The 12,878-nt window shown below is 46.3% G+C and overlaps 1 protein-coding gene across 1 annotated transcript; it reads right to left on the bottom strand.

Moving 5' to 3' along the window:
* Positions 1–1,038: 1,038 nt before the first annotated feature.
* LOC134728979 (PRAME family member 15-like) lies at positions 1,039–10,205 on the bottom strand. The gene is made up of 4 exons (XM_063596271.1): positions 10,142–10,205; positions 4,883–5,191; positions 3,639–4,220; positions 1,039–1,891 (listed from the first exon to the last, which is right to left on the bottom strand). The coding sequence occupies exons 2-4, from the start codon at positions 5,173–5,175 to the stop codon at positions 1,330–1,332; spliced, it is 1,437 nt and encodes a 478-aa protein (XP_063452341.1). The 5' UTR covers positions 5,176–5,191; positions 10,142–10,205; the 3' UTR covers positions 1,039–1,329.
* Between the last annotated feature and the right edge of the window lie 2,673 nt (positions 10,206–12,878).

Raw genomic sequence — 12,878 nt, 5'->3', positions numbered from 1 at the left:
TAAGGCTTCTGGAACCATGTGGAGACTCACAGGGAGTTGGCAGGGTCTCAGCATCTGGCTAGCAGTGAAAGACCCTGAGAAGAAGGTGCTTTCCAAGTGGATTGGCTCACTGTTCTTGCCCAGTAATGTTCCAGGCCCTTGGTGTCCACCTAGTGTGTATTAACCCACTGAACAGCCACAGAAACTAACAAGGAGTTAACAGACATCTAAAGAAGTGAAGAACTGGAGGAGGCCAAGCCAATCGTGGTGGTCCACGCCTATACTCCCTGCATTTTGGGAGGCCAAGGCAGGAGAATCACAAGCTCAGGAGTTCCAGATCAGCCTGGGCAAGACAGCGAGACCTTGTCACCACTTAAAAAAAACAAGCAAACAGGCGTGGTTGTTCACACGCCTGTAGTCCTAGCTCCTCAGGAGGCTGAGGTGGGAGGATCACTTGAACCCAGGAAATTGAGGCTGCAGTGAGCTATGATTGTGCCACCGCACTCTAGCCTGAGTGACAGGAGACCTTTAAAAAACAAAAACAAAACAAGCCTGACACAGTGGCTCACACCTGTAATCCAGCACTTTGGTAGGCCTACTTGCGTGGATCACCCAAAGTCAGGAGTTTGAGACCAGTCTGACCAACATAGTGAGGAAACCCTGTCGCTACTAAACATACACAAATTAGCTGGGCATGGTGGTGCATGCCTGTAATCCCAGCTACTTGGGAGGCTGAGGCAGGAGAATCATTTAAACCCCAGGTGGAGGTTGCAGTCAGCTGAGATGGCACCATTGCACTCTAAACTCCAACCTGGGCAACAAGAGTGAAACTCTGTCTCAAATAAAAGAATGGGAGGAAACTGATTACAATAACCAAATTTCATTTAAATGCCTTGATTTTCTTGGGCTGCATCTTATTGATTGGACAACTCAGTGCCTTTTGTTTTTTCCATCAATAACTGAAGATTCCTGAGGCTTAAACTGGAAAACAGGTTACTTAATAATAGAGGGCACCAGACAGTTACCACTCAGTTTTCCTTTATTTCTGATTGTTTCTTTACAACCATGCATGCAACAGTAACTCCCTCAACTATTCTCAAGCCTCCACTCTAGACATTCAGATTCCCATTTTCGACTCTGCAGGACACAGGTCCCCAAAGTCCCATCGAATCCATGGCAACACTTCCCCAAGTCCGGCCCCTGCTTGATCACCTTTCCTTTCCCACTTTCAGAGCCCATGTGTGAAACGATGGGTTCTGTGCTCCCTATAGGATGTACCTAAGACCTAGGTTTTAGTTTCCAAGTGTCCAGAAGAAAACGTTTGACATATCCACCCAAATAGGCAGGTATTCAACAGCAGCATTGATCTGCCTCCAGGTCATAAAATGACCTGTTGCCACAGTCAGGGCAGTAGTCAGTACAGAACGAGATCCTCTTGGGGTGCCTTAAGTCCCTCACTCTCTTCATCAGCTCAGCCCTAATTTGAGCAAATCTGCTCCAGCAGAGAGTACCATCAGCATCATAACTCTCCCGCGGGGCAGGATACACCCCCACGCATAAGTTTTTGAGTATGATTGTGTGGCTCAGCAGGTTCTCCAGGGTGGCCATGGAGATGGGATTTCCACAGAAGCTGAAGGTGTTGAGCTCAAAGCAGCGGCTCAGGGCAGGCAGGATGGCGTTGACTTGGGAGTCTATGATGCCACAGTCATCTAAATCCAGGTACTCAAGGGTGGCTGCAACTTTTTCTAGGAGAATTTGGAGAGGCACAAGACTGAAATTGGTCAGTCTGATGCCACTCAGGTCCAGGGTCTTTAGTTGACTGATACTCGGGCACTGGGATAGATGCTTCAAGTCTGATTCCAAAAGCACACAGTTAGTTATTGTGAGGACCTTTAACGAGGTCTTCAGACAGCTGGGGAGAGAGAGCAAGAAGTTAATTCTGGGGAATCCTAGGGGTGAGTGGAGGGTAGTGGGGAATGGCTTCAAGGTAATGGATGGAGACCTTTTTGCCCAAGTCCAGGGTCATTGTGATGGCCTGATGGTCAACACTTAGGATGATGCGTGATGAAGAGCTTTGCCACTGAGGTCAATTCCACTTTAGACACGGCCCAGTAACTCACACCTGTAATCCCAGAACTTTGGGAGGCTGAGACTGGTGGATTCCTTGAGATCAGGAGTTTGAGACCAGCCTGGTGAACATGGCAAAACCTCCTCTCTACTAAAAATCCAAAAATTAGCCAGGTGTGGTGGCGGGAGCCTGCAATTCCAGCTACTTGGGAAGCTGAGGGAGGAGAATCGCTTGAACCCAGGAGGTGTAGGTTGCAGTGAGCAGAGATCATGCCACTACACTCCAGCCTGGGTGACAGAGAGAGACTCTGTATTAAAAAAAAAAAGGAGAAAAAATAATTCCATCTGAGGCTGAGTCATTTCACTATCATTTATAGGAATGGATCAAGTTCACAGAATCCCTAAAGCTCCCTTTCCTCATCTGTCAGGCAGAAAACCACATCCCTGGGCCACAGGAGCCCAGTGGAGATGCAGGCATAAAGGACAAACACAGACAGGATCCTGCAACATCAGCTGGGGTGGGCAGGCTGCAGGCGTCCCTGACAAGCCTGTATCATCAGCAAACCATCTATCACTTTCACCATTCTTTGTGCCTGCTCCCTGACCCTCTATTTCAGAATCATGCATTTCCTAGGTAATTAATTTACCTGAAGCTCAAAAGAAACTTTTACAACAGGGAATTAGAGATGGGATCATTCATGTTCACCAAACTGTGGGGCACAGAGCTGATTTTCTGACATGTGCAGGTTTGCTGAGCATTCCCCTCTTCAGTGCCCACTTCACTTCCCTACTTCACATCATCTTCTTAAAAATTATCTTGTTGGCTGGGCGTGTTAGCTCTCGCGTATAATCCCAGCACTTTGGGAGTCCATGGTAGGTGGATCACCTGAAGTCAGGAGTTGGAGAATAACCTGGCCAACATGGTGAAACCCTGTCTCTACTTAAAATATAAAAATTAGCCATGTGTGGTGGCTTATGCCTGTAATCCCAGGCACTCAGGAGGCTGAGGCAGGAGAATCGCTTGAACCTGGGAGGCAGAAGTTGCTGCGAGCTGAGATGTCACAACTGCACTCCAGCCTGGACAATCAAAGTGAAAATCCATCTCAGAAAAAAAAAGTTATCTTGTTTGTTTTTACTTTTATTTATTCATTTCTGACAGAGGTCTTGGGATGTTACCCAGACTGGTCTTAAACTCCTAGGCTCAAGCTATCCTCTTGCCTCAGACTCCCAAAGTGCTAGGATTACAGGCATGAGCCACCGCCCCTGGCCTATTTTTCATCATCTTAACTTAGACACACGTCCTCAGGAAGAATTCAGAAAGGCACCCTCACTAGATCTGAAACCCCCAGTAGCTAGCTTCCTAGCATGGCAGCCTCTCCATAGCATCTCCCCTAGCTGATCCCTCTGCCTCTATTGGGAGGGTTGCGTGATACGCATTTCAGGACAGGGCCGCCAACAGGACAATGCATGGACATTCTAGTGTCGCCTTCACTGTTACATCCTCTTACGCTGGCTCACAGTAGATGCCCACTAGTGTTTACTGTAACAGGCTCTGCTGTGGTCTGCAGAGAAAGCTCACCACCCTCCCTCACCTGAGCAGCTGGTCCAGGTGGCCTTCGAGGAAAGAAACAGAGTTCATATAAAGCTTTTGGAGGCAGCGCAGCTTGAGGAACTGAGTGGTGAACTGGGTAACAATCTCCTTCTTCTGCTCTGGGGAAACATAGCGAGAGACATCCATGTGGGAGAGAACGAGCTTCTGAAGATTCCTCATGTGGCCCAGGTATGGGGTAAACTGTGTCAGGATGGGCAGTACCCACCTGCAATTCACTTCCACCTCCTGGATACAGTCTAGGTTCACCATTTTCAGGATGCTTCTGATATTGCGGAAGGGCATTCCCAAAATTTTCAGCTTCTTACAGCACAGGTGTAGTAAATCTTTCCTCTGCTTGACCCATAGAAGGAGGTAGGTGAGGTATTCATCCAGAGTCCTGTTCTTGAGCCAAAGTTCTACGAACACAGTCAAGGGCTGCTCTCCTCTTATCCTTGGACAGTCCTGCACTGGTTTTTTGTTCCTCTTGGCATTGAGGAAGCACCCACGGGCCATAGCTTCAGACCAAACCATCCAGAAGTTCTCACAGACATCCTGTAAATCCAGCACTTGAAGTTTCCACCTCCTGTGGGAAAATAGAGGTGAGACTGAGAATTTCAGAACTCATTTCTGAACTTAAACTCCACATCCTGGATAGCAGCTCCTCCCCTCCCTGCTTCTAGTCCCTCTCTCTGACTTTTCTTCACCCTGTTTTCCCCTTGGATCCTGCCCACTTCCACATTTTTTTTTTTTTTGAGACCAAGTCTCCCTCTGTCACCCAGGCTGGAGTGCAGTGGTGTGATGTCACCTCACTGCAACCTCTGCTTCCCGGGTTCAAATGATACTCCTGCCTCAACCTCGCAAGTAGCTGGGATTACAGGAACCCACCACCATGCCCAGCTAATTTTAGTATTTTTAGTAGAGTTGGGGTTTACCATGTTGGACAGTGTGGCCTCCAACTCTTGGCCTCAGCCTCCCAATGTGCTGGGATTACATTGTGAGCCACCGTGCCTGGCCCAGTTCTCACTTTTCATGGTGCCTTTCAGTGCCATTAGAGGAGAGGTTCCTGTTACCTCCATGGACCTTGCGTGGTGAGCAGTGCTTTCCCTGAGGAGCTGGTGAATGGCCAAGTCCTCTCAGCTTCCTCACCACCACCATCCCCCTTGGGCCTCCTCACTTGTCATGACCCAGCTGTTCCTTCGGTTGGACACCTGGGCCCTCCCCACCAGCCCACCTGGCCCACCTCACCTGGGACGAACCCCTTGGATAAGCAGTGCATCAAGCCCATCGAGCACAGCTTGCAAGGCCTCCAGACAAGGCATCTTTATCAGAGGCCTCAGAGGGAGGCGGCGGAAGGGCCAGGCCTGCACCATCAGCTTCAGGGCCTCACAGCGTCTCCTACTGAAGGCCTCCATGAACAGTGGGGGGAAAAGTTCCGTGGGCAGCTCCTCCAGGGTGGACATGGCCAAGGCTTGGTCCCTCAGCAGGCTCCGCCCCGCAAGCTCCAGGAGTCTGGGTGGAGTCCGGATGCTCATCTTCATGAATCTGCAGGGAAAACTTCAAGAGGACAAACCCAGAGAAAAGGCATCACTCTCAGGCCAAGCCCATGCAATCTCATCTTCTCCCAGGGCCAAAGTCACTGCTCTGGCAATGGTGAAAGAGCCCTCAGTTTACTCCAATTCTGCTCTGCACTCAGTGGCCATTAAGCCAGCATTCTGCCTCTGCTGCATCAGCATGAGCGTCTCCGAAGCAGTGAGGAAGCAGGGCCACCACTAGCCCTTCATTTCTATCCAGTGTTCCATCCAGTGACTAGTGAGTGTGGAGGAACCTGAAAGCGAACCCCTCCTATCATTGGGGGAAATTACTAATTACTCAAGGTTCTAAAACAATGGGAATGGGAGTGTCACAAGCCTACATGCCCACATTTTCAGTTCCTACAAATAAGCTTGTTGGGAACATTCATGGGGCATCCCTAGAACAGGTTCTATTTGTTTTCTTTTCATTATTTAAGCTTGCTTTCTCTTTCTCTCTCTTTCTTCTTTCCTTCTTTCCCTCTGTCCCTCCCTTCTTTCTTTCTTTCCTCCTCTCTCTCCCTTCTTTCTTTCTTTCCCCCTCTCTCTCCCTTATTTCTTTCTTGTCTTCTTTCCCTGCCTCCCTTCTCTCATTCTCTCTCTCTTTCTCTCTCTCCCTCTCTCACTCTCTTTCTGACAGGGTCTTGCTCTGTCACCAAGCCTGGAGTGTAGTGGTGGGATCTCAGCTCAGTGCAGCCTTGACATCCCAGCTCAAAGGATTCTTGCTCCTCAGCCTCCCAAGTAGCTGGGACCACAGTTATGCATCACCACACCCAGCTCATCTTTTATTTTTTGAATTTTTGTGAAGACAGTGGATTTCGCTATGTTGTCCAAGCTGGTCTTGAACTCCTAGTCTCAAGCAATCTATCCGTCTTGGCCTTCCAACATACTGGGATTATAGGTGTGAGCCTCCGTCCCAGCCTCATTATTGAAAATTTCAGTGAGAAGCTCTGAAAGCTATGTGACACTGTTATGCATCACTCACAAGACAGATGTTTCCAATGCACACCTCTTACACATATTCAAACTGAACCACTTTGGCTGGGTGCAGTGACTCACACCTGTAATCTGAGCATTTTGTGAGGCCGAGGCAGGTGGATCATCTGAGATCAGGAGTTCAAGACGAGCCTGGCCAACATGGTAAAACCCTGCCTCTAATAAGACAGCAAAAATTAGCCAGGTGCAGTCGTCTGTGCCTGTAGTCCAAGCTACTAGGGAGGCTGAGGTAGGAGGATCGCTTGAACCCAGGAGGCAGAAGTTGCAGTGAGCTGACATTATACCACTCCACTCCAGCCTGGGAAATAGGCTAGATTGAACAGAGAGACAGACAGAGCTACATTTGATTAGAATTCTTAATCTCTACCCAGTTAATCCTGATTGAATTTTTGCCTTCCTTAAATATTAACTGATCGAATTAGATATTGATCCATCAAAATGAAAGATTTAGGGATAGGGTGAAAGTCCAGGACTCATTCACTGATTCCCTTCACAAACATAGAGTTTTACTAATATGTGTGCTTCAAAGTCCTGAGTGTGAGACAGGGAAGGGTTGAATCTCTTCCTGATATTAGACAGAAAGAAAGAAAACTTGAAAGTATCTTTGTTGAGGGATCCTGGGCCACATCAAATTTATCAAAATATTTCAGAGTTAAAACAGTTTTCAAAGACAGAGATGACAGTCCCTAAGAAAACACAATAGAAATCTTCATGTATCCGATGATCACCTGGGACATATAATTTTTTTTGGTGTTGAGGGAGCTGAGTCTCACTTCGTTGCCCAGGCTGGAGTGCAGTGGCACCATCTTGGCTCACTGTTACCTCGGCCTCCAAGTTTCAAGCAATTCTCATGCTTCAGCCTTCCACGTAGCTGGGACTACAGGCATGCACCCCCCACAGCCATGTCTCCATTCCGGTGGAAGAGGATGTGATTGGTTTAAAATTAAGGTCAAAGATCCTTTTTGATTGATTTTGTTTTTGTTTTTTGGACAGGGTCTCTCTCTTTTGCCCAAGCTGGAGTACAGCAGTGGTATGAGCATGGCTCACTGCAGCCTCAATCTTCTGGGCTCAAGTGATTCTCCCACACCAGCCACCCAAATAGCTGGGACTACAGATGCATGTCACCATGCTCGGCTAATTAAAAAAAAAAAGTAGAGGCCAAGCACCAGTGATTCACAGCTGTAATCCCAGCAGTTTGGGATGCCAGGCAGGTGGATCACTTGAGGTCAGGTGTTGAGACCAAACTGGCCAGCATGGTGAAACCCCACCTCTACTACAAATACAAAACTTAGCCAGGCATGGTTTCAGATGTCTGTGACACCAGCTTCTGAGGATGGAGACTGAGGCATGAGTATTGCTTGAACCCGGGAGGTAAAGGTTGCAGTGAGTTGAGATCGTGCCACTGCACTCCAGTCTGAGCAACACAGTGAGACTCCATCCCCACCCTCAAAAAAAAAACATTGTGTAGAGGAGGGTTTTTGTCATGTTGCCCAGGTTGGTCTCAAACCCCTGGGCTGAAATGATCCTCCCACTTTGGCCTCCCAAATTGTTGGGGTTAAAGGCATGAGTCACTGCTCCCTTCAAGAATTTTAAAATGGCATCAACCAAAGCACAATCAACTTTTTTGAAATAAAGACAGAACTGCATTTAGAGGAAAAAATTCAAAGCTTCAAATTGTTCATATGAAAAAAAAAGGGACAGCATATAGCTCTGTGCCATCGTAAGCTGCACTGTCACCATCCCAGACCGACTGACTGTAGGTCAGAAGGGAGTGTCCTTGCAGAAATTAGTGACTTACCAGATCTGGATGTAGTCTAGAAGGTGCTCAGACCTCAGGAAGAACCAAGCAGGAACTCCAGGCTTGAAGACTTTGGGTCTCTCCTGTGGGTCTTTAGAAGCTTTTATTGACCTTTCTAATCACAACTCCCACCCACGCCCCTCCACGTATCCACTGCTACCTTCCAATCAAAAAATGATATCTGATTGCATTTGTGAAGCTCCACCCAGTTAATCCTGATTGCGTTTTTGGCTCTCCCCAGATTACCGGATTGAATCAGATGTCCATTCATATGAAATATCTATATTCACTTCATGAAGCAAGAAATTGACAGTGTTAGGGATAGGGTAGAAGTCAAGAATACATTCATTCAAGGCCAGACGAAGTGGCTCACACCTGTAATCCCAGCACTCTGGGACGCAGAGGCAGGTGGATTATCTGAGGTCAGGAGGTTGAGACAAGCCTGGCCAACATGGTAAAACCCTACCTCTACTAAAATTACAAAAATTAGCCAGTTGCGGTTGTCTGCGCCTATAGTTCAAGCTACTAGGGAGACTGAGGCAGGAGGATCACTTGAACCCAGGAGGTAGAGGTTGCAGTGAGCTGACAATACACCACTGAACTCCAGCCTGGGAAATAGGCTAGATTAAAAAAAAAAAAAAGAAAGAAAAAGAAAAAGGAGGGAGAGAGAGCTAGATTTGATTCGACTTCTACCCAGTTAATCCTGATTGGATTTTTGGCTTTCTTCCAGATTTACTGATGGAATTAGATATTCATCCATCAAAGTGAAAGATTTAGTGATAGGGTGAAAGACCTGGACTCATTCACTGATTCCCTTCATAAACATGGAGTTTTACTAATATGTGTCCTTCATAGTCCTGAATGAGAGATAGGGAAGGGTTGAATCTCTTCCTGATATTAGACAGAAAGAAAAACTTGAAAGTATCTTTGTTGAGGGATCCTCGGCCACATCAAATTTATCAAAATATTTCAGAGTTAAAACAGTTTTCAAAGACGGAGTTGACAGCCCCCAGAACACACAATAGAAATCTTCATGTATCCAATGATCACCTGGGTGGTATAATCTAATTTTTTTTGGAGTGGGTGAAGGTGAGTCTCACTTTGCCACCCAGGCTGGAGTGCAGCGGTGCCATCTCAGCTCCCTGTAACCTCCACCTCTGAGATTCAAGCAATTCTCATGCTTCAGGCTTCCACGTAGCTGGGATTACAGGCATGCACCCCCACACCCATGTCTCCATTCGAGTGGAGAAATTACAGTGAGGACGTGATTGGTTTAAAATTAAGGTCATAGATCCTTTTTGGTTAAGATATTGTTTTTGTTTTTTGGACAGGGTCTCTCTCTTTTGCCCAGGCTAGAGTACAGCAGTGGTGTGAGCATGGCTCACTGCGGCCTCAATCTTCTGGGCTCAAGTGATTCTCCCACACCAGCCACCCAAATAGCTGGGACTACAGATGCATGTCACCATGCTTGGCTAATTAAAAAAAAAAAAAGTAGAGGCCAAGCACCAGTGACTCACAGCTGTAATCCCAGCACTTTGGGAGGCCAGGCAGGTGGATCACTTGAGGTCAGGTGTTCGAGACCAACCTGGCTAGCGTGGTGAAACCCCACCTCTACTAAAAATACAAAACTTAGCCAGGCATGGTTTCAGATGTCTGTGACACCAGCTTCTGAGGATGGAGACTGAGGCATGAGAATTGCTTGAACCCCGGAGTTAAAGGTTGCAGTGAGTTGGGATCGTGCCACTGCACTCCAGTCTGGGCAACACAGTGAGACTCCATCCCCACCCTCAAAAAAAAGAAAGTTGTGTAGAGGAGGGTTTTTGTCATGTTGCCCAGGTTGGTCTCAAACCCCTGGGCTGAAATGATCTTCCCACTTTGGCATCCCAAAGTGTTGGGGTTAAAGGCATGAGTCACTGCTCCCTTCAAGAATTTTGAAATGACATCAACCAAAGCACAATCAACTTTTTTGAAATAAAGAGAGAACTGCATTTAGAGGAAAAAATTCAAGCTTTAAACTGTTCATATAAAAAAAAAGAGAAAGACAGGATACACTTCTCTGTCATCGTAGGCTGCAGTGTCAACATCCCAGACCAGCTGACTGTAGGTCAGATGGGAGTGTCCTTACAGAAATTAGTGACTTACCAGATCTGGATGTAGTCTAGAAGGTGCTCAGACCTCAAGAAGAACCAAGCAGGAACTCCAGGCTTGAAGACTTTGGGTCTCTCCTGTGGGTCTTTAGAAGCTTTTATTGACCTTTCTAATCACAACTCCCACCCACGCACCTCCACGTATCTGCTGCTACCTTCCAATCAAAAAGTGATATCTGATTGCATTTGTGAAGCTCCACCCAGTTAATCCTGATTGGGTTTTTGGCTCTCCCCAGATTAATGGATTGAGTCAGATATCCATTCATATCACATATCTATATTCAGTCTGTGAAGCAAGAAATTGACAGTGTTAGGGATAGGGTAGAAGTCCAGAATACATTCATTCAAGGGTGGGTGAGGTGGCTCATAGCTGTAATTCCAGCACTTCGGAAGGACAAGGTGAGTAGATCACCTGATGTCAGGGGTTCAAGACCAGCCAGGTCAAAAAGGTGAAACCCCGTCTCTACAAAAATACAAAAATTAGCTGGGCATGATGGCAGGTGCCTGAAACCCAGCTACTTGGGAGGCTGAGGCAGGAGAATTGCTTGAACCCAGGCGGCAATGGTTGCAGTGAGCCAGAATTGTGCCACTGCACTCCAGTCTGGGTGACAGAGGGACATTCTGTCAAAAAATAAAAAAATCATTCATTCATGAACTCCACAAACACTGATGGTATTTTACTAATATGTGAACTTCATAGTCTTGAGTGTGAGGCAGGGAAGGGTTTGATCTGTTTACGACATTAGACAGAAAAATAAAATCTGAAAGTAGTGTTGTTAGGAGATCCTTGGCCACATCAAAATATAAAAATGCTTTATACTTTAAAAAGCTTTATAAAAACAGAGGAGTCGTCCCTGGGAAATCAGAATAAAAATCTCAATGTATTGAATGGTCTTTGGGATTTTTTATAACCTAAGGTAGCAGATTACATGCTCGTTCTGGTGGAGGAGAGGTGCCACTGAGGGCGTGAGTGGTCTCAGGGCTTAGGTTAAGGCTTCTTTGGAAGAAATTGAAACCACATCGATAAACTTTATAAATTTAATCAGTGAAGAAGGGAGGGAGAGAAACAAAAATAAACCAAGCTTGCAACACATTCAGCATTCATCAGGAGGTCTTCTTGCTCTCTGACCTGGTTCCTCATGGTTGCTGGCAACCTACTGTTCCAAAATCATATAGACCTTAGATTACAGTTCCCCTTAACTTCCCTGCAGACAACGATTTAAGCATTGCAAAACATTAACTTTTTCATCTGAGATATTCTTTCAGGTTCTGCATGTCAGTGAAACTACTGATGCCAGCTGATCTGAAGGGCCCTGCAATGCACCAACTCACCAAAGAATGCAGTTTCTACATCCTGTTGACTTCTTCCCTCTTACCGCTACCCCAACTTTCCAGCCCCTTGCTATCCAGCATCCACTGGAAACCCTCAGTACTCCTTGGGGAGATGAATTTGAGGATCTCCTCCTAGCTTCTCATTCAGCCACCTTGTGATCATTAAACTCTCTGCTGCAAACCCTGCTGTCTCAGAATATTGCTAAGCTACTGTGCAGCAGGCATAGGAACCTGATGGTCCTGTAATAAAGTCATGTGAAAATTACAAATGGAAGTGAGGGTGGAGCTGGTCAGGGTTGAGCTGGGTTTTTATTGGGAACCTGGGAGTGAACCAAGACTTGCTGAACATGTTGGGGGTTATTGAATTGGTGTAAGAGGAATCTATCTAACATTGCACTGATGCCCTTTTGGTTTTAATCCTTATGACCAAGTATGAGTCTTTCAAAACAATTTGTATAATCCTCCTTATTTTTCCTTTCAAAACCTTCAACTTCCTTTATCTCCCCAAATAATCTCACATCTATTCCCATTTCTTTGCTTACTTCATAATAAACTTTTTTTTTTACAGAGTCTTCTTCTCTGTTAAGTAGACCACATATGTTGTTGCCACAGAAGATGAGTAACCTGGCTCTATGGACAGAAACGGTCAAAAGGATCCCATTCCTCAACAGCTGGGGGTGATGTATAGGTCATGGTTATTCTTTGTCATATCTGCACCTGCATATTGCCAGTGAAAACTTGCAGGTCACATTGGGCAGGCTTCCAAATTCACCACCTGTGGAAGGTCTTTTGCTTGGCTTACATCCTGTCCCTGAGTAAAGAGTCTGATCGTGAGTTCATGAGTGCCTCAAACTCTTCAAGTATTGATGAAGGCTTCCACCCACTGACAGTGAGAAGGCACTGATTTGATGCTGATCATGAAGTTTTGCTGGTTGTCTTGCAAGTAATATGTTTTATTCTTTTATCTTGTCATCTAAAGCCAATGATTGTAACCTCTGTATTGTCCCTTCCAATGGAAAAAACAAAAACAAAAACTCAACTCTATTTGAGCCTTGTCAGGTCAATAAAACAAAAGAAAATTTAAAAAAATAATTGATAGGAGGAGTCCCATTCCCAGCCTGGGCAATAGAATGAGACTCCATCTCAAAAGAAAAAAAAAAAAAAAGGCCGGGCACGGTGGTGGCTCACACCTGTTATCCCAGCACTTCAGGCCAAGGCAGGTAGATCACGATGCCAAAAAATTGAGACCATCCTAGCCAACATGGTGAAACCCTGTCTCTGCTAAAAATACAAAATTAGCTGAGCATGGTGGCGCCCACCCATAGTCCTAGCTACTCGAGAGGCTGAGGCAGGAGAGTCGCTTGAACTCAGGAGGAGGAGGTTGCAGTCAGCCAAGATTT

Source organism: Pan paniscus, chromosome 1 (assembly GCF_029289425.2).
Source record: "Pan paniscus chromosome 1, NHGRI_mPanPan1-v2.0_pri, whole genome shotgun sequence".
In the NCBI taxonomy this organism is placed as follows: domain Eukaryota; kingdom Metazoa; phylum Chordata; class Mammalia; order Primates; family Hominidae; genus Pan; species Pan paniscus.
Note: the sequence above shows the minus strand (reverse complement) of the source record. Positions and strands in the feature narration are given on the sequence as shown.